Source organism: Salvelinus namaycush, chromosome 36, assembly GCF_016432855.1.
Source record: "Salvelinus namaycush isolate Seneca chromosome 36, SaNama_1.0, whole genome shotgun sequence".
Lineage (NCBI taxonomy): Eukaryota > Metazoa > Chordata > Actinopteri > Salmoniformes > Salmonidae > Salvelinus > Salvelinus namaycush.
Genome location: NC_052342.1, coordinates 7,156,177 through 7,180,609, shown reverse-complemented (window position 1 = coordinate 7,180,609; position 24,433 = coordinate 7,156,177). Strand labels below are relative to the sequence as shown.

The following is a 24,433-nucleotide window of genomic DNA, read 5'->3' as shown; positions in this document are numbered from 1 at the left end:
GGATCTACGGAACATGGATCTATCTGTGGGAAAAAGACAAGTGCATGTCATTCAATATGTCGGGTAATTTCATCCGTGTGTAATCTCTCGTTTGGTCACTAAATAACTTTTCAGCGTTATGTCTCTACCTCCGTTTTCAAATAGTTCTTGACGATGTCTTGTGTGTGGATGTGCGATTGTGTGTGTATGTAAGAGAAAGTGTGTGTATCAAGTTGAATTTCATATTCAGAAGGATTATATTCAGAGTGAATTATGAATAGCGTACCTTAGTAAAACTCACTTGCCAAATCCAAATGTATTCGAATATGCCTGAGCAAATGTTTTATTTTTCACTGATAAACATTGAAACCTGTTAACTACTCATCTAAAATTCATGTCAAACAATGAACCTGGAGAGCCTCAACCTGAGATGAATTATTAAAATCTAGCAAATTCCAGCCAAAACATTGTACATCAAGGTGAAAAGCATTTAAATGTACTTGAGGTGTTTTGAGTTATTGAGGAGAACTGGTGGAAAAATTCTCATGGTCATATTGAACAAATCAAAACATGTTGAAGTTCAGGGTCGAACGCAAGACCAAATCTCCACTATTTAGAGAAGATAAGGGGGAGGGAGCTGTCTGTCTCCGTTGCATCTATCTTTCTCTTGCTTCATCTCTTTCCTTGCTGTCTTTGTATCTGTATCACTCCTTTCCCTCATTCCAGTTGTAAGTCTGTCGCTCTGTAGCAGTCCCCTCCCTCTGTTCTTCTGCAGCTGTGTTTGGTAACTGTCTCTTTGATAGCTGAGGAACTGACGACCATAGGCCCTGCAGGCAGCCAAGCAGCGCTTAGACCCAGGCAGAGCTAACAAAACACAGGACATACAGTACAGTACATCACCCTGCTAACCGCTAACGGGGAATGACTGCTTCACTCTGAATATAGTCTATTAAATGGGATTCAGGGAGGGAGGAAATTAACCTGGGGTATGGCCTCCTGTGAGGAGTAGCCATAGAGATGAAAAAAGGCCTCATCATCTGTGCCATTATGGCATCTGTGACAGCATGGGCAGCGCCATTAAGGCTATCTCAATTTTAAAGTAGTATGTTTTCTTCACGATTGGCTGATCCCTCCTGACGTCCCGGTTGGACTTGACTCCAACAGGGTCACCAGGAAAATCAGCCAATGAAGTTGGAAGTCCCACCCAGTTGACTACATTAAAATGGTGGCAGCCCTCAATGGCGCAGCCCACGCTAAAACAGCCTTTAGTCACTAGAGGCCTCTATCATTCTCTATGGGAGTAGCGCTGTAGAGAGGGAAAGGGAATTAGAGACGAGGGGGAATTGTGAGTGTGATTGCTATGCGTGTGGTGGGGTGATATGCGTTTTTGTGGAGGAAACTAAGAAGGGTTGAGTTGGGTATCTCAGGGACAAAGACATACGGTATAGAAAACCCTATGAGTAATTCAATTATGGGCAGTTATTAAACACTACATAAGGTCTTCAAAACAGTTGTCTTTTCCCCAGTAATCGGAATGTCAATTTATCTCAATCCCATTTTTACCCCTTTTCCTTGTCCACCACACAGGATTTTAGATTCTAATGACTCTAGACCACGATTGAGGACCCAAACACAGCTTTTTCAAAACCTCCAGTCATACCACCCACAGAGGGAGAGGAATACGCATGAAAAAGTCATGCAAACAATGTCCAATTATCCTCTAACACACATCATGTATCCTTCACTAATGAACCAAGCTCTCCCCTTAAAGCGCGATTCGGAGAGAGGAGCAGGTCAATCACTGTTGGGTACCGCTTACAACACTCGCCTGGAGGGGAAGGACCGAGGGAGTCAGTCAATATCTGAGCATGGGGAATACTAATAGAAGGGCAACATCTTGTCCGTCAATTTGATGTTGCCTTTTTTCTCAGGTCGGACTCTCCCTCTCTGTAGAGTTTTGCCTCAATTTGTGTTGTACTAATGAAGCTTGACGAACACAGGGAGACATGACAGGCCTACCCTGCTACTGATAATTCTGGGTTAGCTCTAGCTTGCTGACAGACTGAGGGAGAGAGCTACTGTAGAATAGTGGTGTGATTCCGACTCGTATTAGGACTCTGTAATTAACAAGCTGTGTACAATATTGATGGGGCGTAATTGTTTAGTTTCTTTGAAATGACCCGAGAGAGTTGTAAATGTTTGATGGTGCTTAAGTCGAAAGAGTATGAGAGAACGTATTTTATTGGAACTGTCAATAAGAGCACCACCGTAGGTACAGATGCATTTACTGGAATTGTTGGAATTGTTGGAATCGTTGTTTACACTTTCTTACACAATTTTAGCTTCTGGTTAGGAGAACGTCTGGCTGTGTCCAACATTGTAGCCTATTTCCTATGGGTTCTGGTCAGAAGTAGTACACGATATAGTGAATAGGGTACCGTTTCAGACTTTTTACCCTTGAAAAGTTATGATCCATCTGCCCTGTCTCTGTCGTGATAAGATCACGCATCACATCCTAAGTTAGTGAACTACTAAGTACAAATCAGCTGTTCAGTTAGGTGAAGCTGAAATAGTGATTGACAGTAACACACCTCAAAGGCATGTCACGATCCATATCTTGCTTTGGGAGTGAGGGAAAATATTGAGAAAATGAGGCGACGTCAAAGTCAACCTCCTTTCCCCCCCCCTCGCCCCAAACTGATATAGTGGCTATGTAATAATGTAACTGTTATATTTGATGCCACACCTTTGTGCCTTGTGAGGATTCGGAGGCGAGTGAGTAAATTGCCAGTACCATCAGTTCTACTGGCCAACGTGCAATCACCGGAAAACAAACTTGATGATCTGCGGTCGAGACTATCCTACCAAAGGGAAATTAAAAAATAACATCTAATGTTTCACCAAATCGTGGCTGAACGACGACACAGATAATATAGAGCTGGCTGGCTTTTCCATGCATTGGCAGGACAGAGCAGCTACGGCTGGTAAGACGAGGGGTGTCTATTTGTTAATATCAGCTGGTGCGCAAAGTCTGATAATAAAGAAGTCTTGAGGTATTGCTCAACTTTTATTTTTATTTATTTAACTATGCAAGTCAGTTAAGAACAAATTCTTATTTACAATGACGGCCTACCCCGGCCAAACCGTTACCCAGACGACACTGGACCAATTGTGCGCCACCCTATGGGACTCCCGATGCAGTGCCTTAGGCAGCTGTGCCACTCGGGAGTACCTCATGATAAGTTGTAGACCACACTATCTACCTAGAGTGTTCTCATCAATATTATGCGTAGCCGTCTATTTACCACCACAAACCTCATGCTGGCAGTAAGACCTCAACAAGTTGTATAAGGCCATAAGCAAACAAGAAAATGCTCATCCAGAAGCGGCACTCCTAGTGGCTGGGGACATTAATGCAGGTAAACTTAAATTCGTTTTACCTCATTTCTTCCAGCATGTCAAATGTGCAACCAGAGGAAAAAAATCTAGACCACCTTTACTCCACACACATAGACGCATACAAAGCTCTCCCTTGCCCTCCATTTGGCAAATCTGACTATAATTCTATCCTCCCGATTCCTACTTACAAGAAAAATCTAAAGCAGGAAGTACCAGTGACTCACTCAATACGGATGTGGTCAGATTACGTGGATGGTACGCTACAGGACTGTTTTGCTAACACAGACTGGATGTTCTGGAATTAATCCAATGGCATTGAGGAGTATACCACCTCAGTCACCAGCTTCATCAATAAGTGCATCGACGATGTCGTCCCCACAGTGACCATACAGACATATCCAAACCGGAAGTCAAGGCTTACAGGCAACACCCGCACAGAGCGGAGCTTTCAAGGAGTGGGACACTAATCCGGATGCTTACAAGAAATCCTGCTATGCCCTCGGATGAACCATCAAACAGGCAAAGTATCAATACAGGACTAAGATTGAATCCTACTACTCCACGGCTCTGACGCTCGTCGGATGTGGTAGGGCTTGCAAACTATAATGGACTACAAAGGGAAACCCAGTCACAAGCTGCCCAGTGATGCGAGCCTACCAGATGAGCTAAATGCCTTTCATGCTCGCTTCAAGGCAAGCAACACTGAAGCATTCATGAGAGCACCAGCTGTTCCGGACGACTGTGTGATCACGCTCTCCTTAGCCGATGTGAGCAAGACCTTTAAACAGGTCAACATTCACAAGACCGCTGGGTCAGACGGATTACCAGGGTGTACTCAGAACATGCGCATACCAACTGGCAAATTATTTCAATGACATTTTCAACCTCTCCCTGACTGATTCTGTAATAACTACATGCTTCAAGCAGACCACCGTAGTCCCTGTGCCCAAGAATGTGAAGGTAACCTACCTAAATGACTACCACCTCGTAGCACTCACGTCGGTAGTCAGGAAGTGCTTTGAAAGTGCTTTGAAAGGCTGGTCATGGCTCACATCAACACCATCATCGCGGAAACCCTAGACCCACTCCATTTGCATAACGCCCAAACAGATCCACAGGTGACGCAATCTCAATCACACTAAAAACTACCCTTTCCCACCTGGACAAAAGGAACATCTATATGAGAATGCTGTTCATTGACTACAGCTCAGCGTTCAACAACATAGTGTCCACAAAGCTCATCACTAAGCTAAGGACCCTGGGACTAAACACCTCCCTCTGCAACTGGATCCTGGACTTCCTGACGGGCTGACCCCAGGTGGTAAGAGTACAACACATCTGCCACACTGATCCTCAACACTGGGGCTCCTCAGGGGTGCATGCTTAGTCCCCTTCTGTGCCCCTGTTCACCCACGACTGCGTGGTCAAGTACGTCTCCAACACCATCCTTAAGTTTGCTGACGACACAACAGTGGTATGCCTGATCACCGACAACGATGAGACAGCCTATAGGGAGGAAGTCAGAGACCTGGAAGTGTGGTGCCAGGGCAACAACCTCTCCCTCAATGTGAGCAAGAGAAAGGAGAAGATTGTGGACAACAGGAAAAGGGGCGCCGAACAGGCCCCCATTATGATTGACGGGCTGTAGTGGAGGGGGTTGAGTTAAGTTCCTTGGTGTCCACATCACCAACACACTATCATGGTCCAAACACACCAAGTCAGTTGTGAAGAGGGCACGACAACATCTTTTCCCCCTCAGGAGACTGAAAAAGATTTGGCATGGGTCTCCAGATCCTCAAAAAGTTCTACAGCTGCACTATCGAGAGCATCCTGAACAGTTGCATCATCACCTGGTATGGCAACTGTTCGGCATCCGACCGCAAGGCACTACAGAGGGTAGTGAATACGGCCCAATACATTCTTGGGGCCAAGCTTCCTTCCATCCAAGACCCATATACTAGGCAGTGTCAGAGGAAGGCCCCAAAAATTGTAAATACTCCAGTCACCCAAGTCATAGACTGTTCTCTTTGCTACTGCATGGCAAGCGGTACCGGAGCGTCAAGTCTAGGTCCAAAAGGCTTCTTAACAGCTTCTACCCCCAAGCTATAAGACTGCTGAATAATTAATCAAATGGCCACCTGGACTATTTACATTGACCCCCATCCTTTATTTTTTACACTGCTGCTATTTGCTGTTTATTATCTATGCATAGTCACTTTACCCCTACTTACAAATTACCTCGAGTAACCGGTACCCCGCACATTGACTTGATACCGGTACCCCCTGTATATAGCCTTGTTATTGTTATGTCATTTTATTGTTACTTTTTATTTTAAAAATGACTTTTGTTTATTTAGTAAATACTTTCTTAACTCTATTTGAACAGCACTGTTGGTTAAGGTCTTGTAAGTAAGCATTTCACGTTAAGGTCTACACCTGCTGTATTCGGCAAATGTGACAAATAAAATTGGATTTGATCACCCTTGTTTTCCAACATCTGCTCTGTTGTATCTGGGAGAAGGAGGAGAGGAGAGGGAGGGGGAGAGAGAGAAAGAGGGAGGGAGGGGACCTTATTGCCTGTTAACAGTGACAGGCAGTTGGGCGTCTGGATTCCAGAACCGGAACCTATAGTATTTTGAGATGTGGTTTAGCACAAGGAACTACAGACCTGCAAACAGAGTCAGAACAGTGATCTAGGATCAGCTTCCCTCCCCAAATCCGAAAACGAAAATGCAAAAATTACCCAAGATCAGCGTAGAGGGGTAACTTCACCCTACCCCGAGCCAAATTAGAAGATGGCCAGCTTACCAACTGGTGTAATAAACTGTTGAGAATAACACTTTCACATAGCTTTTTAGTCTGTGTATGAGGGCTTTCAAGTCTCTGTATGAGGGCTTTCTGTGACACAAATTGGATAGTTTTTTTGTGCAACAACTTCAAGTGCAGTTGAGAGAAAGTCTATATATTTCTCTCCTTGAGCTGTTCTTGTCAATTTAATGTTTTGTATTATGTCATGTTTCATGTTGTGTGGACCCCAGGAAGAGTAGCTGCTGCTTTCGCAACAGCTAACAGGGATCCTAATAAAATACCACAAAATACCAAAATATGTGGAGGAATAGAGAGGCAAAAGATTGTCTGTATGTCTTCCTGTATGTACAGTAAGTGGAAATTGGAGGCGCATTCTTGTATGCATGCATGTCCGTCCGTGCATGAGTCCGTGCGTGCTCTCCCCTTTCTTCGGCTATATCCTGGGGACACGGGAGCTCCAGTCAGGTTAGCCCATATGCCAGTCTGGATAGATACCCACTGACTTCCACCAAAACATTCCAGCCATAGACACTTAAGATTTATTATCAGCCAAATTCTATATTCAGAGAAAAACTTGTAGTGAATACAACTGAGGCTGCTGGTAAACACATGTTTATACTGCCCCTGGCATTCTGCTATACTGCCCCTGGCATTCTGTTATACTGCTACAAGCATTGTGTTGGAAGGTATGCACTCTAGCCTTCCCTAATTAAACCTATAGGGAAAGGGGATACCTAGTCAGTTGCACAACTGAATGCATTCAACCAAAATGTGTCTTCCACATTTAACCCAACCTCCCTCTTCATGTCATCAGTAACTGGGGATCATTTGTTGTTGCGGGTTAACTGCCTTGCACAAGGCCAGAACAGCAGATTATTACACCTTGCTGGCTCAAGCATTCAAACCAGTGACCTTTCAGTTATTGGCCCAATGCTCTTAACCCTTGTGTTGTCTTAAGGGTCAAAAATGATCCGCCACTATGTTTAACAGCAGAGAAAACCCCCTAAATTATATTTTTTCAACTTCAAATTTGAGGAATTTTCCTAGAGTGACCCCAACATTAGAAAAAGTGAAACATCGCCTCTGTTGATATTTCCATAAAAGCTGTACACCACCAGGGTACAAAGATTGTCTTAGGGTCATTTTTGACCCGGAAGATATAAAATCATTTACACACCACAAAGACAAACACACGTGCACACGCTCACGCACACGCACACCCGCCTGCACTCCTCGCAACAAGGGGGAGAGAGGCCTTCTCATCAAAGTTTTCCTTCACCCCCACCACCACTCTAGGTTCTTACCTCCCAAAGAGGAACAAGAATGTGGTCCTCCTGAGCACACTGCACAAAATGGCTGAGATCAGTGATCGTGAGGACAGGAAGCCAGCCATCATCCTGGACTACAACCACTACAAAGGAGGCGTGAACAACCTGGACAAGGTGATTGGAACTTACAGTTGCAGGAGGATGACTGCCCGCTGGCCCCTGGTCATCTTCCATAACATCATCGTGTCCTCATACAATGCCTTTGTGATATGGAACAAGTTCAACCCTACCTGGATGCCTGATAAGCAGAACAAGAGGAGGGTGTTCCTGGAGCAGCTGGGAAAGGCACTTGTGACCCCACACAATCAAAGAAGGGAGCGCCTCCCCTGCACAGCAGCCTCCACAGCACTTGTGAAAGCTGTTCAGGGGTCTGAATCTTGTCCTGATCCACCTGAGGCTGCAGCTGGGGCTGGCAAGAGGAGAAGATGCCAATTCTGCTCCCCAAAGAAGGACTGTAAAACAAATACTATGTGCTGCACTTGTGAGAAATACATCTGCATAGTCCATGCACACACTTGCATACTGTCCTACATGTGCTAATTAGAGTTGATTGATTTATGTTCTTCACTTTTTTGTTTTGTATCTATTATCTTATTTTATTCGTATTTATTGTTGTTGTTTATACACCTTGTGGGTGGGGACAATGGTAAAAAAAAAATGGGAATAGACTAGTATTTTGTAGTTGAAATCCTCATTGTATAGTATATAAGAATGTATCACTATGTTGCCAAAAAAGTTCAAGACTGTCATTGTTTCCCTTCAATAAAATGTATTCAAATCTACTTTCTGCACATTTCTGCTATTTTCTTAGGCTATACAAGTGCAATCTCTTGCAAAAAAAATGTATGTTTACACCTATGCAGTACCTTTAGCATAATAATAATAATAATAAACCTCTACTTTAGTAAAGAAAACAATGACAGGTGTGTTGTAATAAAAACGAGTGGTGTCCGCAGCCTTTCTGCATTGTGAAGAGGGAAAACCCAGATATTCACAAAGTTTGATGATTGACAGGTTGTTTCTTCATGCAAAATAGATTTGGGGTTTAAAATTTAATTAAGCTGCTTTTTTTTAGTAAAGGCGGGTTTTTTGACCATTAGGACAAGGGGAGTATACAGAATGTTAAGACTACACAAGTGTCACGACTCCGACCGAAGGTGACTCCCCTTCCCGTTCGGGTGGCGCTCGGCGCTCGTCGTCGCCGGCCTACTAGCTGCCACTGACTCTTTTTCCTCCCCCTCCTTATGTGTTTATTTGTTACACCTGTGTGGAGGTGATTATCATTAGTTGGGCTTTATTAGTCAGCCAGCCCGTACGTTTCTTTGTGCGGGATTGATTCAGTTGTACATTGGGATTCGGGAGTAGACGAACGTATTTGTTTGTTGCGTTCATTAGAGTATATTTGGACTGGGTTTTTGTCCCCCGTGTATGGGACATTTGTTTTGTTACACCCAGTGTTTTCGTGGGGACATTGTTTACCGTGTGTGCATTAAAAGCACTATATTGAACTCTCTGTTGTTCCTGCGCCTGACTTCACACCCCCGACACCCAGAGCGTTACAACAAGGGTTAAACGCTAGGCTACCTGCCGCCCTTAGTAAATGTAGTATACAATGTGTTGAATGTTGGTATGAATAGAATACACTGAGTGTACAAAACATTTGGAACACCTTCCTAATATTGGAGTTGCACCTCCTTTTGCCCTCAGAACAGCCTCAGTTCGTCAGGCGTGGACTCCACAATGTGTTGAAAGCGTTCCACAGGGATGCTGGCCCATGTTGACTCCAATGCTTCTCACAGTTGTGGGATGTCATACAGGTGGTGGACCATTCTTGATACACACGGGAAACTGTTGAGCGTGAAAAACCCAGCAGAGTTGAAGTGCTTAATACTAACCGGTGTGCCTGGCACCTACTACCATACCCTGTTCAAAGGCACTTAAATATTTTGTCTTACTCATTCATCCTCTGAATGGCACACATGCACAATCCATGTCTCAACTGTCTCGAAGCATAAAAATCCTTCTTTAAACTTCTTATGGCTGGGGGCAGTATTGAGTAGCTTGGATGAATAAGGTGCCCAGAGTAAACTGCCTGCTACTCAGGCCCAGTTGCTAATATATGCATATTAGAAAACACTCCGAAGTTTCTAAAACTGTTTGAATGATGTCTGTGAGTATAACAGAACTCATATGGCAGGCAAACACCTGAGAAAAAATCCAACCAGGAAGTGGGAAATCTGAGGTTTGTAGGTTTTCAACTAATCACTTATCGAATAAACAGTGGGATATTGGTCATATTGCACTTCCTACGGCTTCCACTAGATGTCAACAGTCTTTAGAACCTTGTTTGATGCTTCTACTCTGAAGGAGGGGGGAATGAGGGCTCTTTGAGTCAGTGGTCTGGCAGAGTGCCATGAGCTGACCATGCGCGTTCATGTGAGAGAGTTAGCTTGCGTGCCATTGCATTTCTGAAGACAAAAGAATTCTCCGGTTGGAACATTATTGAAGATTTATGTTAAAAACATCCTAAAGTTTTGATTCTATACTTCGTTTGAAATGTTTCTACGAACTGTATTATGACTTTTGTCTGAACTTTTGCATGGACTTGCCCGCGTGTCGTGAGTTTGGATTGTGTACTGAACGCGCAAACAAAAAGGAGATATTTGGACATAAATGATGGACTTTATGGAACAAATCAAACATTTATTGTCGAACTGGGATTCCTGATGAAGATCATCAAAGGTAAGTGAATATTTATAATGCTATTCTGACATCTGTTGACTCCACAACATGGCGGATATCTTCATGGCTTGTTTGGGCTCTGAGCGCTGTACTCAGATTATAGCATGGTGTGCTTTTTCCGTAAAGTTTTTGGGAAATCTGACACAGCGGTTGCATTAAGGAGAGGTTTATCTAAAGTTACATGTATAATACTTGTATCTTTTAACAATGTTTATTATGAGTATTTCTGTAAATTGATGTGGCTCTCTGCAAAATCACCGGACGTTTTGGAGGCAAAACATTACTGAACATAACGCGCCAATGTAAACTGAGATTTTTGGATATAAATATGAACTTTATTCGAACAAAACATATGTGTATTGTGTAACATGAAGTCCTATGAGTGTCATCTGATGAAGATCATCAAAGGTTAGTGATTAATTTTATCTCTATTTCTGCTTTTTGTGACTCCTCTCTTTGGCTGGAAAAATGGCTGTGTTTTTCTGTGACTAGGTACTGACATAACATAATGATATGTTGTGCTTTCGTCGTAAAGCTTTTTTGAAATCGGACACTGTAGTGGGATTACCAACAAGTTTATCTTTAAAATGGTGTAAAATACTTGCATGTCTGAGGAATTTTAATTATGAGATTTCTGTAGTTTTGAATTTCGCGCCCTGCACTTTCACTGGCTGTTGTCATATCGATCCCATTAACGGGATCCCAGCCGTAAGAAGTTTTAACCTACACTGATTGAGGGGATATAACAAGTGACATCAATAAGGGTTCAAAGCTTTCACCTGGATTCACCTGGTCAGTTTATTTAATGGAAAGAGCAGGTGCTCTTAATGTTTTATATACTCAGTGTGTGTTACACACTGCTATTAGAAGTTCAGGTTAGTGTCTAACACAACAACTGCAGGTTGGTGTTTCAAAGCAAATATGTCACGTCGCAGTGTTACATACACATAGCCTTGATAAGATAGGGGCTGTGGGTCTATGTGTGTGTGTGTATCTCTGCATGAGCGCGTGTGTTGCTAGTAATGACCTTGACTCTCTGTTTGCCTGTCTGTGATTGTGACCTAGTCTCTCTAGACATCCGCGTTGCCTCCCACAATTTTCAAATGCTACAGATTGCCTAGGGTCTGGTTTGAGACTAATCGTGTCCCACCACTACTCCCTGCGTTTCACCAGCACTTCACCCACTGATCACCTGCTCCTTGTGCACCTCACCTCTCTCCCTTCCTCCCACCCTGCATGCCTCCCTCCTTGGCCCCAGCTTCCCTGTCTAATCCCCACGGCTCAATGCTGAGACTGCAGCCTCTTGATTCACCAAATCCCCCGTTGCACCCGTCAGCCCATACCTCTCTGGAGTCATAAACACATAAGTGTGACACACGCGCACACACACACACACACACACACACACACACACACACACACACACACACACACACACACACACACACACACACACACACACACAGAGACACACACACTTCTACACACACTCATACCTCAAACGGGCACTCACACACACATGCACACACACACACACACAGCGATAAAATACTCAAACAATCACATATAATTTCAGCAACATACAGTGGTGGCTAGTGGCAGTTAAAAATGCTTCCATTGCACAGCCAATCAGAAGTCTTGAAGCTGATGATGTGTCTGGGTTGTTTAGGTCTGATGACAGCCTCTCTTCTCCAATAATGAGACACTCTTGTAGTCGGCAGATCTGAGATATGTCATTGACAAATAGTCCCGTTTTGATTGTTGATTTCATTAAACATTATTCGATTTAAAAAAAAAATCAAAATGCTATCTGTGTCCCTAATTTTGGCCTGCAACGATAGAATTTGTTGTGCTGGGTCTGTCAGCTGCTACATGGGGGCTCACAAAACACAGATCGTTTCCTTTCCCTGAGGAAATATTACAACTAAGAACATATGTACATAAATAATCAAATTGACAAATAAATGTGTTGTAGGCCTACATCTAGCTCACAACATTTAACCAAGCTCTGATATTAAAGTACAGTATGTGTATGTCTTCAAATATAAGGATATTTTACCCTCTTACATCATCCACGTATTAGTATTTTAATGGAGAGTATACGTTCATCAGAACAGATCCATCCGTGTAACATCAGATATCTACTTTTGGTGTGCGCCGTTTGTGTAAGTATACTTCACAGAACGTTGAATGTTCATTTTAACTCATTTGAATCACTTCAGCCTATGGATACATCATTCACAGCAGACAGGATGCAATGTAACACCAATAATCAGACCACACGATTCATCCCTGAACTCCTATTCCGTTTTCTCAATCCTAGAATATTTGAATCGGCTATTCAATATTTCATTCCACGATGCAGAATAATCCTCTCACCCCCAAACACGTAAATTCTGTTTTAAACTACAGATTTGATCATTTGTTCCATTGGATTCATCTCCCCATTGTTGTTCCTCTTCCTCTCTTTTTAATTGTTGTTTCGGATGCAACTGATTGAGGCGATCAGAGCTCTGTAACGGACGCTGAGATATGCCTGGAGACACTTGTTAGCCATGTCTGGTTAATTAACCATAACAGCCCATTAAGAGGGAGTGTCGGCAGCGGAGAGAAAATGACAGAAAAGAGAGCCAAAGGAGAGAGAAAACAGAGAAAAACAGAAAGTTTGAGAAAATGAGACAAAGGGAGAGAAAAAAATGGGGGACAAAAGGGAGAGAAACGTTTGAGAAAGAGAAAAATCACAATGCTACTTCTTCTCTATGAAGGGCACTCTGAAGGGTCCTCTGGGGTGCAATATAGTGCTGCCTTTCAATGAGCTTCTGAGTGAGGGGCTAAAACAGTTGCACCCATCAAGGCCCTAGCATAGGCTCTTTGCGATTGGAAGGCTGTTGTCTTTAAATGTGGATTGGCTCTTAATCCTTTAATGTCCTGGCCCTGGGCTAATGGGCTGTGGTCACTGTTCTGTTGTATGACTGAGGCCTAGTGTGTTGATTACATTACTCAGCTGATCACTTAATACCTGGCATTAGTTGATTAATCTACCAATTAGTACGGGTGAGGTGAATTGGGATGGTTGTGATTCTCAGTGGTCTTATGTAACACAGTGAAAGCAGCGCAGATGCCTTGTGATGCCCTAATGTGGTAATGCTGCTTCCTCGACTACACTCTAAGGGCAGAGAGAGAGAGAGAGGGAGAGAGACGGAGAGTGGGAGGAAGGAAGACCGAGACAAAGAGAGCGAGATGGAGACAGAAAACAGAGAGCGAGAGAGAGAGAGGAAGTGCCTTTTAAGATTGCAGTGAGTTGATCCTGAAGCAAAATAGAGTTGAGTGTGTGTGTGTGCCTGTGCGCGCATGTGTTTGTGTGTGTGTACATCTGTTTGTGTGTGTGTGCGTCAGGGAAGAGAGTGAATGTATGATTAAGAAGAGGAAGCAGGGCAGGAATTACAGGATGAGTCGGGTAAGGGAGGCGCGTTTAATGCGTATAATTGCATATAACCCCAAGCATGTTTATCAAACAGAATCTCTCCATTCGAGACAGCATACAAATCCCTCCCTTACCCTGGCAACAGTTACTTAAAGAGTTGTGAATAAAACTCACTTTTTGTTGACTGACTGCACTCGCTGACGCATAGTGAAACGGAGCTAAAGCTTCAGAGAAAAGTGTTGCACCAAATAAACCCATCACACTGGGTTATTAATAGGTATGCCTTCATATAGTATATATCAATTCTCGTTGTTCTTCACTGTAAAATTAATACAACTGGCAGTACTGTGGTGTATTTACCTAAGAAAGTGCATCTTCAATGATGTCATTGCCAATCATTTCATTGTAATATTCAGGAAGACTAAGTGTTCCGTTATGAAGACATTGCATCCTGTCGCGTCAAATACGGACACTTCAGGTTCACATATAACCCCTAAGGTAAGGAAACACCAGAATAATTACGTTCTGATTTCTGATGTGGTCACATCCAATTCAATTGTGAAGAAGATTTTAATTAGCTGACGACCTCTCCTCGTGACCCTCAACAAAGTGGTGAACTTGACAACATATTGTGCACTAGCAGTAGGATTGGCATTTGAGTAAAAATATTGATCACTGTTGACTGTTGATTGATTATGAGCTGAATCATATGATTAATGTCCCTTTACAGTTACATAGAAATGAGCAACACTCAGCAGTAAGCCTTAGTTCCAAGGCAGTTAACCCACTCCTCCCCAGGCGCCGAAGACGTGGATGTCGATTAAGGCAGCCCCCCCCCCCCCCCCTGCACCTCTGATTCAGAGGGGTTGGGTTAAATGCGGAAGTTGAAGGCATTCAGTTGTACAACTGACTAGGTATCCCCCCCTCTCCCTTTCCCATGAGGAACTGGGACGGATGTGGATGACATCATCATTAGCTGAAAGGCGCTGAGACAGAGATCAGAGGCCGATTGGATTAGGGGCCTTCTACATTAAGACGTTGGTTGAGTTTTGGCATGATTAGTGTGGGCCTCCAAGACCCACTGGAGCGCCACCACTGTTTAGAGAGAGATGGTGTGTGTGTGTGTGTGTGTGTGTGTGTGTGTGTGTGTGTGTGTGTGTGTGTGTGTGTAGTTGGAGGGTCATGTGTGTGTGATCACCATGTGACAGCTCTTATTCCAACCCTAATTGGAGACGGAAACCGTATTGCCTATACGCACAGTTGTATAGAGTGAAAAATGTATATTAAATTAACAGTTGAATTAAATTCCTACAGATCAATTAATCTAAGTAGATTATGAAATGCCGGTCTGTTTTCTCGTTAAAGCAATAACACTGTTGCCAATTACGAGATTCAATTTAAGCCCACAGAACTGAAGCATGAAATATGTGTGCTGAAATCATATTTGGATTATTAGGAGGGTGATGCAACCATGAACTCATGCAGTAAACTCACACAACCGCACACACGCATGCACCCTCGAGCACGCATACACACACATGTAACCACACGTGCGCAAACACACACACACACACACACACGCGTCATTCTTAAACCCCAGTCTCATGAGAACAATCTCTGGGTATGTGCATAATTATTTATGAACACAGGGATTTGTTGCTGGTGTTGTCTTCTTTACTTTACTATACACACTATATTATCATCACACTCTTGGAGGCAACTTGTTTACCGTCACACACTCTGAGGTATCCCATATTACCATCACACATTCTGAGGTATCCCATATTACCATCACACATTCTGGGGTATCCCATATTACCATCACACATTCTGCGGTATCCCATATTACCATCACAAATTCTGCTGTACATGTGTATCCTGTGGAGAACACACACACTCACACACACAGTTTAGAAGAGCAAAACAGGACCTCTGTTTTCTCTCGAAGTCCTCGTGGGGACATTGTTGTAGAAATCTATCGCCGCATGGAGCTGGGGGAATTTTCTGACAGGAAGTAAAGTCTCTTGCTACCTGTACTAAGGTGGAATTTATTCAAAAGATTATTACTACCTATCAAGGGACTTTTTTTGACAGTGTATACATTCATTAATGTAGTCATATGTGTTGATGACAAACACACAGATTATGTATTAAAGAGAAATGTGCACGCAAAACATTCAATACTGGAAGTCCCTGATTCATCAGACATGAACGATCCTTTCAACCAATCCCGTCTAAGTGTTGGTGGAGGCTAAAGCATGTACACTTCCTTTCCATTGTTGGTGGAGTATCTGTCACACTGTGCTGTCACTTCCTTTTATAACATGCGTAATACTGTGCAACTACTGCACTTTGATTGAATTGAGCCCATATTATGACATACTGAAGACCTACATGTCACTACTATTTCCCCCCACACTAAATCAGTCACCGCGACGACTAGCGAGATGCCGTTGCCATGTGTAACGATGACTTCGTTTGATGTCACGTTCCCTTTCCTTCATGTCTCCGTTCACTTCACTCAGCGCAGATAATGAGCCTTTGTTTTGGTCAGGGGCCTGGTGAATGATATATCCTGTGTGATCTTGGGTTAACCAGCCCTCTTGCTCTGCCTAGCCCTCAGTCTCTGTACTGACATTTGCAGCAGCGTCCATTAGTTATGCACTCGATCGGGTTCTGTGCTCCGTTACCTGCTCGCCGGGTCCCACTTTCAAACGCTATAATGTTATTCCGTTTGCCTCATTGCCTTTGCGGGTATGCTCTGGCAAGCACAAAAGCACCCACGGCCCCTCTGTGAATTCTTGAATTAGCGAATGGGCTGATCGCAGTTGTATTATTCAGCCCATGACGTTAGTATGGCGAATCCCCGGGATGTTTTATTCACAATATTTGTCAGATGGTCTTTCAACTGCGATACGTTTCACTGTGGATAATGGAAACCTTGTCTCTAGCATATGATATATTGATGATACAATATGACTTAACCATCCGTTTTGGGTGGTTTGTGCTGCACTCTTCTTTTCTCAAACTACTGTATTCTGCGGAGTGATAGGAGGACACAAACATATAAAACAGTAGTACTGTAGGTCAGAGGATGAGAAACTAATTTCAGAGTGATTTTTTAAATGTTGTAATTTTATTTAACCTTTATTTAACTAGGCAGGTCAGTTAAGAACAAATTCTTATTTACAATGACGGCCTAGCCTGTCCAAACCCTAACCCAGATGACGCTGGGCCAATTGTGCGCCGCCCTATGGAACTCCCAGTCACAGCCTGTTGTGATACAGCCTGGAATCTAACCAGGGTCTGTAGTGACACCTCTAGCACTGACATGCAGTGCCTTATACCATTGCGCCACTCTGGAGCCCTGATTGCAGAGTGTCTATGTGTATCCCAGAAAATAAACTCTACAAAGCAAGAAATGTCCTCTCACTGTCAACTGTGTTAATCTTCAGCAAACTTAACATGTGTAAATATTTGTATGACTATAACAAGATTCAACAACTGAGACATAAACTGAACAAGTTCCAGAGACATGTGACTAACAGAAATGGAATGTGCCCCTGAACAAAGGGGGGGTCAAAATGTGGCCACCAGCTGCATTATGTACTGCAGTGCATCTCCTCCTCATGGACTGCACCAGATTTGCCAGTTCTTGCTGTGAGATGTTACCCCACTCTTCCACCAAGGCACCTGCAAGTTCCCGGACATTTCTGGGGGGAATGGCCCTTGCTCTCACCCTCCGATCCAACAGGTCCCAGACGTGCTCAATGGGATTGAGATTCGGGTTCTTCGTTGGCCATGGCAAAACACGCACAGAATGAGCAGTATGGCTGGTGGCATTGTCATGCTGGAGGGTCATGTCAGGATGAGCCTGCAGGAAGGGTACCACATGAGGGAGGAGGATGTCTTCCCTGTAACGCACAGCGTTGAGATTGCCTGCAATGACAACAAGCTCAGTCCGGACCCTCCACCTTCAAATCAATCCCACTCCAGAGTACAGGCGGTGTAACGCTCATTCCTTTGACGATAAACGCGAATCCGACCATCGCCCATGGTGGGACAAAACCGCGACTCGTCAGTTAAGAGCACTTTTTGCCAGTCCTGTCTGGTCCAGCGACGGTGGGTTTGTGCCCATAGGCAACATTGTTGCCGGTGATGTCTGGTGAGGACCTGCCTTACCACAGGCCTACAAGCCCTCAGTCCAGCCTCTCTCAGCCTATTGCGGACAGTCTGAGCACTGATGGAGGGATTGTGTGTTCCTGGTGTAACTTGGGCCGTTGTTGTTGCCATCCTGTACCTGTCCCGCAGGTGTGATGTTCAGATGTACCAATCCTGTGCAGGTGTTGTTACATGTGGTCTGCCACTGCGTGGATGATCAGCTGTCCGTCCTGTCTCCCTGTAGCGCTGTCTTAGGCGACTCACAGTACGGACATTGCAATTTATTGCCCTGGCCACATCTGCAGTCCTCATGCCTCCTTGAAGCATACCTAAGGCACGTTCACGCAGATGAGCAGGGACCCTGGGCATCTTTCTTTTGGTGTTTTTCAGAATCAGTAGAAAGGCCTCTTTCCTGTCCTAAGATTTCATAACTGTGACCTTAATTGCCTACCTTCTGTGAGCTGTTAGTGTCTTAACGACCGTTCCACAGGTGTATGTTCATTAATTGTTTATGGTTCATTGAACAAGCATGGGAAACAGTGTTAAAACCCTTTACAATGAAGATCTGTGAAGTTATTTGCATTTTTACGAATTATCTTTGAAAGACAGGGTCCTGAAAAAGGGACATTTCTTTTTATGCTGAGTTTAGTCATCCTGAGAAAGCTGTGCAGTTTCAATACTCCTTTAAAGTTGAATGGAAAACTACAATAGACACCTACAGTCGTGGCCAAAAGTTTTGAGAATGACACAAATATTAATTTTCACGAAGTCTGCTGCCTCAGTTTATATGATGGCAATTTGCATATACTCCAGAATGTTATGAAGAGTGATCAGATGAATTGCAAATAATTGCAAAGTCCCTCTTTGCCATGCAAATGAACTGAATCCCCCAAAAACATTTCCATTGCATTTCAGCCCTGCCACAAAAGGACCAGCTGACATTATGTCAGTGATTCTCTCGTTAACACGGGTGTGAGTGTTGACGAGGACAAGGCTGACGATCACTCTGTCATGCTGATTGAGTTCAAATAACAGACTGGAAGTTTCAAAAGGAGGGTGGTGTTTGGAATCATTGTTCTTCCTCTGTCAACCATGCTTACCTGCAAAGAAACACATGCCGTCATCATTGCTTTGCACAAAAAGGGCTTCACAGGCAAGGATATTACTGCCAGTATGATTGGACCTAAATCAACCATTTATCGGATCATCAAGAACTTCAAGGAGAGTGGTTCAATTGTTGTGAAGAAGGCTTCAGGGTGCCCAAGAAAGTCCAGCAAGCGCCATGACCGTCTACTAAAGTTGATTCAGCTGTGGGATCGGGGCACCACCAGTACAGAGCTTGCTCAGGAATGGCAGCAGGCAGGTGTGAGTACATCTGCACACACAGTGAGGCGAAGACTTTTGGAGGATGGCCTGGTGTCAAGAAGGACAGCAAAGAAGCCACTTCTCTCAAGGAAAAACATCAGGGACAGACTGATATTCTGCAAAAGGTACAGGGATTGGACTGCTGAGGACTGGGGTAAAGTCATTTTCTCTGATGAATCCCCTTTCCGATTGTTTGGGGCATCCGGAAAAAAGCTTGTCCGGAGAAGACAAGGTGAGCGCTACCATCAGTCCTGTGTCATGCCAACAGTAAAGCATCCTGAGACCATTCATGTGTGGGGTTGCTTCTCAGCCAAGGGAGTGGGCTCACTCACAATTTTGTGTGACCATGAATAAAGAATGGTACCAACACATCCTCCGAGAGCAACTTCTCTCAACCATCCAGGAACAATTTGGTACCAGCCTTTTCCAGCATGATGGAGCACCTTGACATAAGGCAAAGGTGATAACTAAGTGGCTCGGGGAACAAAACCTCGATATTTTGGGTCCATGGCCAGGAAACTCCCCAGACCTTAATCCCATTGAGAACTTGTGGTCAATCCTCAAGAGGCGGGTGGACAAACAAAAACCCACAAATTCTGACAAACTCCAAGCATTGATTATGCAAGAATGGGCTGCCATCAGTCAGGATGTGGCCCAGAAGTTAATTGACAGCATGCCAGGGCGGATTGCAGAGGTCTTGAAAAAGAAGGATCAACACTGCAAATATTGACTCTGCATCAACTTCATGTAATTGTCAATAAAAGCCTTTGACACTTATGAAATGCTTGTAGTTATACTTCAGTATTCCATAATAACATCTGACAAAAATATCTAAAGACACTGAAGCAGCAAACTTTGTGGAAATTCATATTTGTGTCATTCTCAAAACTTTTGGCCACGACTGTACAATATTCAACATAAATTATTTTTTGTTATGCAAGAAGTGTATGTGGCTTTAACCTCAATATTTTTGTCTGTCTCCAGACTTATTCAGGAGCAAAAACTATTGAGACACTTTGCGACGCGAAGCTAGAGGAGATGAAGAAACACTGGGTTGAAAAGTAGTTCAATTATTTTGGGTGACCGGGTGTTAATGAGATGTTAAAGACTTAACTATATGAATTGTGTGATCAATTAAACATTCGCACCTTTGATCCTCTCCACAGAGGGAGCCAGTCGAATGATGACTGTTCAAATCAACAACTACTTTAGGCGTGTTGTGGTATTTAGCTGTTTTATTGCAGTACTTGTGTTATAAAACAAGCTTAACTTAAGTTAGCCGTTAGTATTTTAGCAGATTAGCGAGAGGTGGAACAAGTACCCAATTTTCATACTTGAGTAAAAGTAAAGATACTTTAATTGAAAATGACTCAAGTAAAAGTGAAAGTCACTCAGTAAAAAAGTACTTGAGTAAAAGTCAATAATGATTTGGTTTTAAATATGCTTAAGTATCAAAAGTAAATGTAATTGCTAAAATATATTTAAGTATCAAAAGAAAAAGTAAACGTATAAATTATTTCAAATTCCTTATATTAAGCAAACCAGACAGCACCATTTTCTTTTTTACATTTTATTTACGGATACAGGGGCACACTCCAACACTAATCATTTATGAAGGAAATGTGTGTTTAGTGAGTCTGCCAGATTGGAGGAGGTAGGGATGACCAGGGATGTTCTCTTGATCAGTGCGTGAATTAGACCATTTTCCTGTCCTGCAAAGGCATCACCCCCAGAAGTTTGGCGACTATTTAGAACAAAAGCAGTAAATAACTAAGCGCACACGTCCAACAACTAAACAAGTTAATGTCGAGCAGTCATTTGAAAGAGACATTTTCAGCGAGACAACTCAAAAGGCGAAATCCATTAACGGCAAGATAATGGAATTCATTGCCCTTGACAATCAACTGTTCTCTGTCGTGGATGATGTTGGCTTTCATCGACTGGTTGAGCACATCGAGCCCCGGTACACACTACCAAGTAGGCATTATTTTTAAGATGTTGCTCTACCGGAGTTACACAGTATTGTTGAAACGAACATCCATGAGCTACTTGCTATGGGCGTCACTGCTATTAGCTTCACGACTGACATTTGGACCAGCGATGTCAGCCCCATGAATATGCTGAGTCTGACAGCACAGTGGGGCGATGAGGAATTCGTACCGAGGAAAGACGTATTGCATGCTCAAGAATGTGCTGGTTCTCATACCGCTGCTGCCATTTTAATTGCATTTGAGAACATGTTTTGAAACTTGAACATGAACACACTCCTAGCTCCATTCAAACAACTTACTCGAGAAATAAGCTCGTCAACTGCGTCTGCAGCAGACGTGACACCCTGTGTCATGGCATTGAAACGCCTGCTCAACAGAACTGCCAGCAGACCTTGGGGTTAAAACTCTACTAACTCTACTAGAGGCTGTGAAGAAGCGATTCGGTGGCATTCTCTCTGAGCCTCTTTACTGTGTCGCCACCGTGCTCGACGCTAGGTACAAGGACCGCTACTTCGATGCAGACAAGAAACAGGGTTAACGTGAAATGTTAGACACAGCTGGACAAGATGGAAACGGAGACAGTCACAGTGCACACCGACTAAGAGGACCCACGACAGAAGAGGCCACGGATAGACAGAGCTGGAACTTCACTGCTTGACATGTATGATGAAATCCTGGTTGAGAATGAAACGACTGAACAAATGAACGAAAGCTCAGCAAGTAAGTGAAAGAAATACGTTTTGATTGTTTTACTGGTAATGGGGACATACGTAAATGCCAACAAAATAACTTTTTGTTCAGTGTATGTGTGTGTGTTTCAACTATTTAACTGTACTAGAATGCTTAAAAGGCCGCTAAAATGTTTAATATCGGTTATCGGTATCGGCCAAAAATGTAATATCGGTGCATCCCTATAAATAGTAAAGTAAAGTACAGATACCCCCAAAAACGACTTAAGTAGTACTTTAAAGTATTTTTACTTATGTACTTTACACCACTGATATTAGCAAACTGTATATTACCATGCTAATTTGTATTCCTCTTTGGTAGTCCTGCCAATGTATATCCATGCATATTTTAACCCTACTGTGACCATAGACATTTGCATATTGCCACATACTGAATATTCTCTTTTCCATAGGTTTACTGCTGTATGAGCTAGGGATATGTCAATGACAGAATTTAATACATAGTGTAACCTGAAGAAGGCTGTTCAGCTGAAACGTCTGTATGCGATCCCTGATGCAGTTGAAGCAATATAAATGTATATTATACTTTATCCTCTCATCATTATTGGGTATGTGGGGAAAAGAGGTGATATTTGTGTTTGTCAACATAACATATGACTACGTTAATGAATGTACACACTGTCAAAAAAAAGTCCCTTGATAGGTAGTACTAATCTTTTGAATAAATTCTGTCTGCTGTCACTAATTGGGATAAACGTCACCTTGTGGCAAATTTCTTTGTTTATATTCATTTATTGTCTGTGAAGAACAACATTATATTTGCACTGAAATCTAACCAACTTCTTTGCATAAACCACATTTAATTACATTGGGGTTTACAAAAAGAATAATAACAAAGATTGCTTTTCAACATCACATGCCCGTAGTCGTATTGCCATACAGATCTACAATCTTAATTTGAGAAGAAATTCAAAGCGTGTAGTGTATTGGAGGTTTAAAAAGGCTTTAGAAGTTTGTCATTTCAGACTTGATTTTCCCGATCACAGGCACCTGCAGTTATATGATGCAATAGCAGTCAATCAAAGCATATTAATAGCCCATAACACTACAGTTCATGACCACTTTAAATGCATACGTCTCCCTCTTTCATTTAAAGTAAAGCCCATGTACAGTTAACGTTCAAAGATGGTGCAGGATGTCTCTGTGAACCTATGCTCATCTCATTATGGTAATAAATGTCTGTGGGGAGATCATCCTACCTGGGAGAGCAGGAGGCAAGGCTATAGGGGTTAGCTATAAGATTGGAATACTCTGAAGATGAAGGGATAGGATCTCGGTGCTGAAGAGAACAGCATGGACCCGGTGTTGCTGTGTGTTATCTCTGTAATAACGGAAGGGATGAGTGTCATATAAAACCACACATTTGAGGTCATGCAATGCCAACCTCTATGTTTGTTTAGTTGTCAGTACAGCATGCAGCACAAAACAAATCAACTATAGAGTTTAAAATGTGCGATATGTCTGACATAGATGTCAATCCATTAAGATATTGACCATCATAAGAGGAGTGTTTTATCCGCTGCGTCACATTTTCTTTTCACTAAGGGACTGGACTATTATTTTCGGAAATGAGTTTCGAAAATGTGTTTTCATTTCAGTATATCATATCAAGGGCAACACAAAAAAGGTGCTATCTAGAACCTAGAAGGGCTTGTCGGCTGTCCCCATAGGAGAACCCTTTGAAGATCCCTGTCACACCCTGGCCTTTGTTATATTGATTTTATTTATTAGTTTAGTTAGGTCAGGGTGTGACATGGGGGATGTTTGTGTGTTTTGTCTAGTTTAGGGTGTGTGTATTGTTTAGGGGGTTTTGTAGAGTGTATGGGGTTGTGTTCAGTGTAGAGGTTTAGGAAAGTCTATGGTTGCCTGGTTTGGTTCTCAATCAGAGACAGCTGTTTATTGTTGTCTCTGATTGGGAGCCATATTTAAGGCAGCCATAGGCTTTAGGTGATTGTGGGTAATTGTCTATGTTCTATGTTGCATGTGTGCACTTAGTTCGTTTTAGCTTCACTTTTGTTCGTTTAGTAAGTGTTTGTTTTTCTTCATTAAAAGAAGATGTCTTTTTTCCACGCTGCGCCTTGGTCCACTCATTCGTCTCATAACGATCGTAACAATCCCTTATTGGTTCCAGGTAAAAACCCTTTTGGGTTCCATGTAGAAACCTTTCCACAGAGGGTTCTACATGGAACCCAAAAGGGTTCAACCTGAATTCAAAAAGGGGTCTACCTGGAACCAAAAAGGGTTCTCTTATGGGGACAGCCAAAGAACCCTTTTGGAACCGTTAAAATAAGAAATCAAGAAGGGTGTTTTGATGTTCAGTATTCTCCTGGTCGTGTCTTCTCCACTCCGTTTGAAACCCTAATGCCTTTATGCAATTATAGGAGATGTCTCTAATACATGTGTCAACATGTTCCATTAAGTCGGTCCTGACTTCATCTCTCTCTCGCTTTCTCGATCTCTCTCTCTCACCAAAGAGATTAGCTTTCC

General features: G+C 43.0%; 1 protein-coding gene across 1 annotated transcript in view; it reads right to left on the bottom strand.

The window, feature by feature from the left end:
• LOC120030344 (neurexin-2-like) overlaps positions 1-24,433 on the bottom strand; it is an 848,849-nt gene that overhangs the window by 676,922 nt on the left and 147,494 nt on the right. Inside the window, exon 3 of the mRNA XM_038975718.1 lies at positions 23,623-23,635. Within this exon, the coding sequence (XP_038831646.1) occupies positions 23,623-23,635 (13 nt within the window). The remainder of the gene's footprint in view (positions 1-23,622; positions 23,636-24,433) is intronic.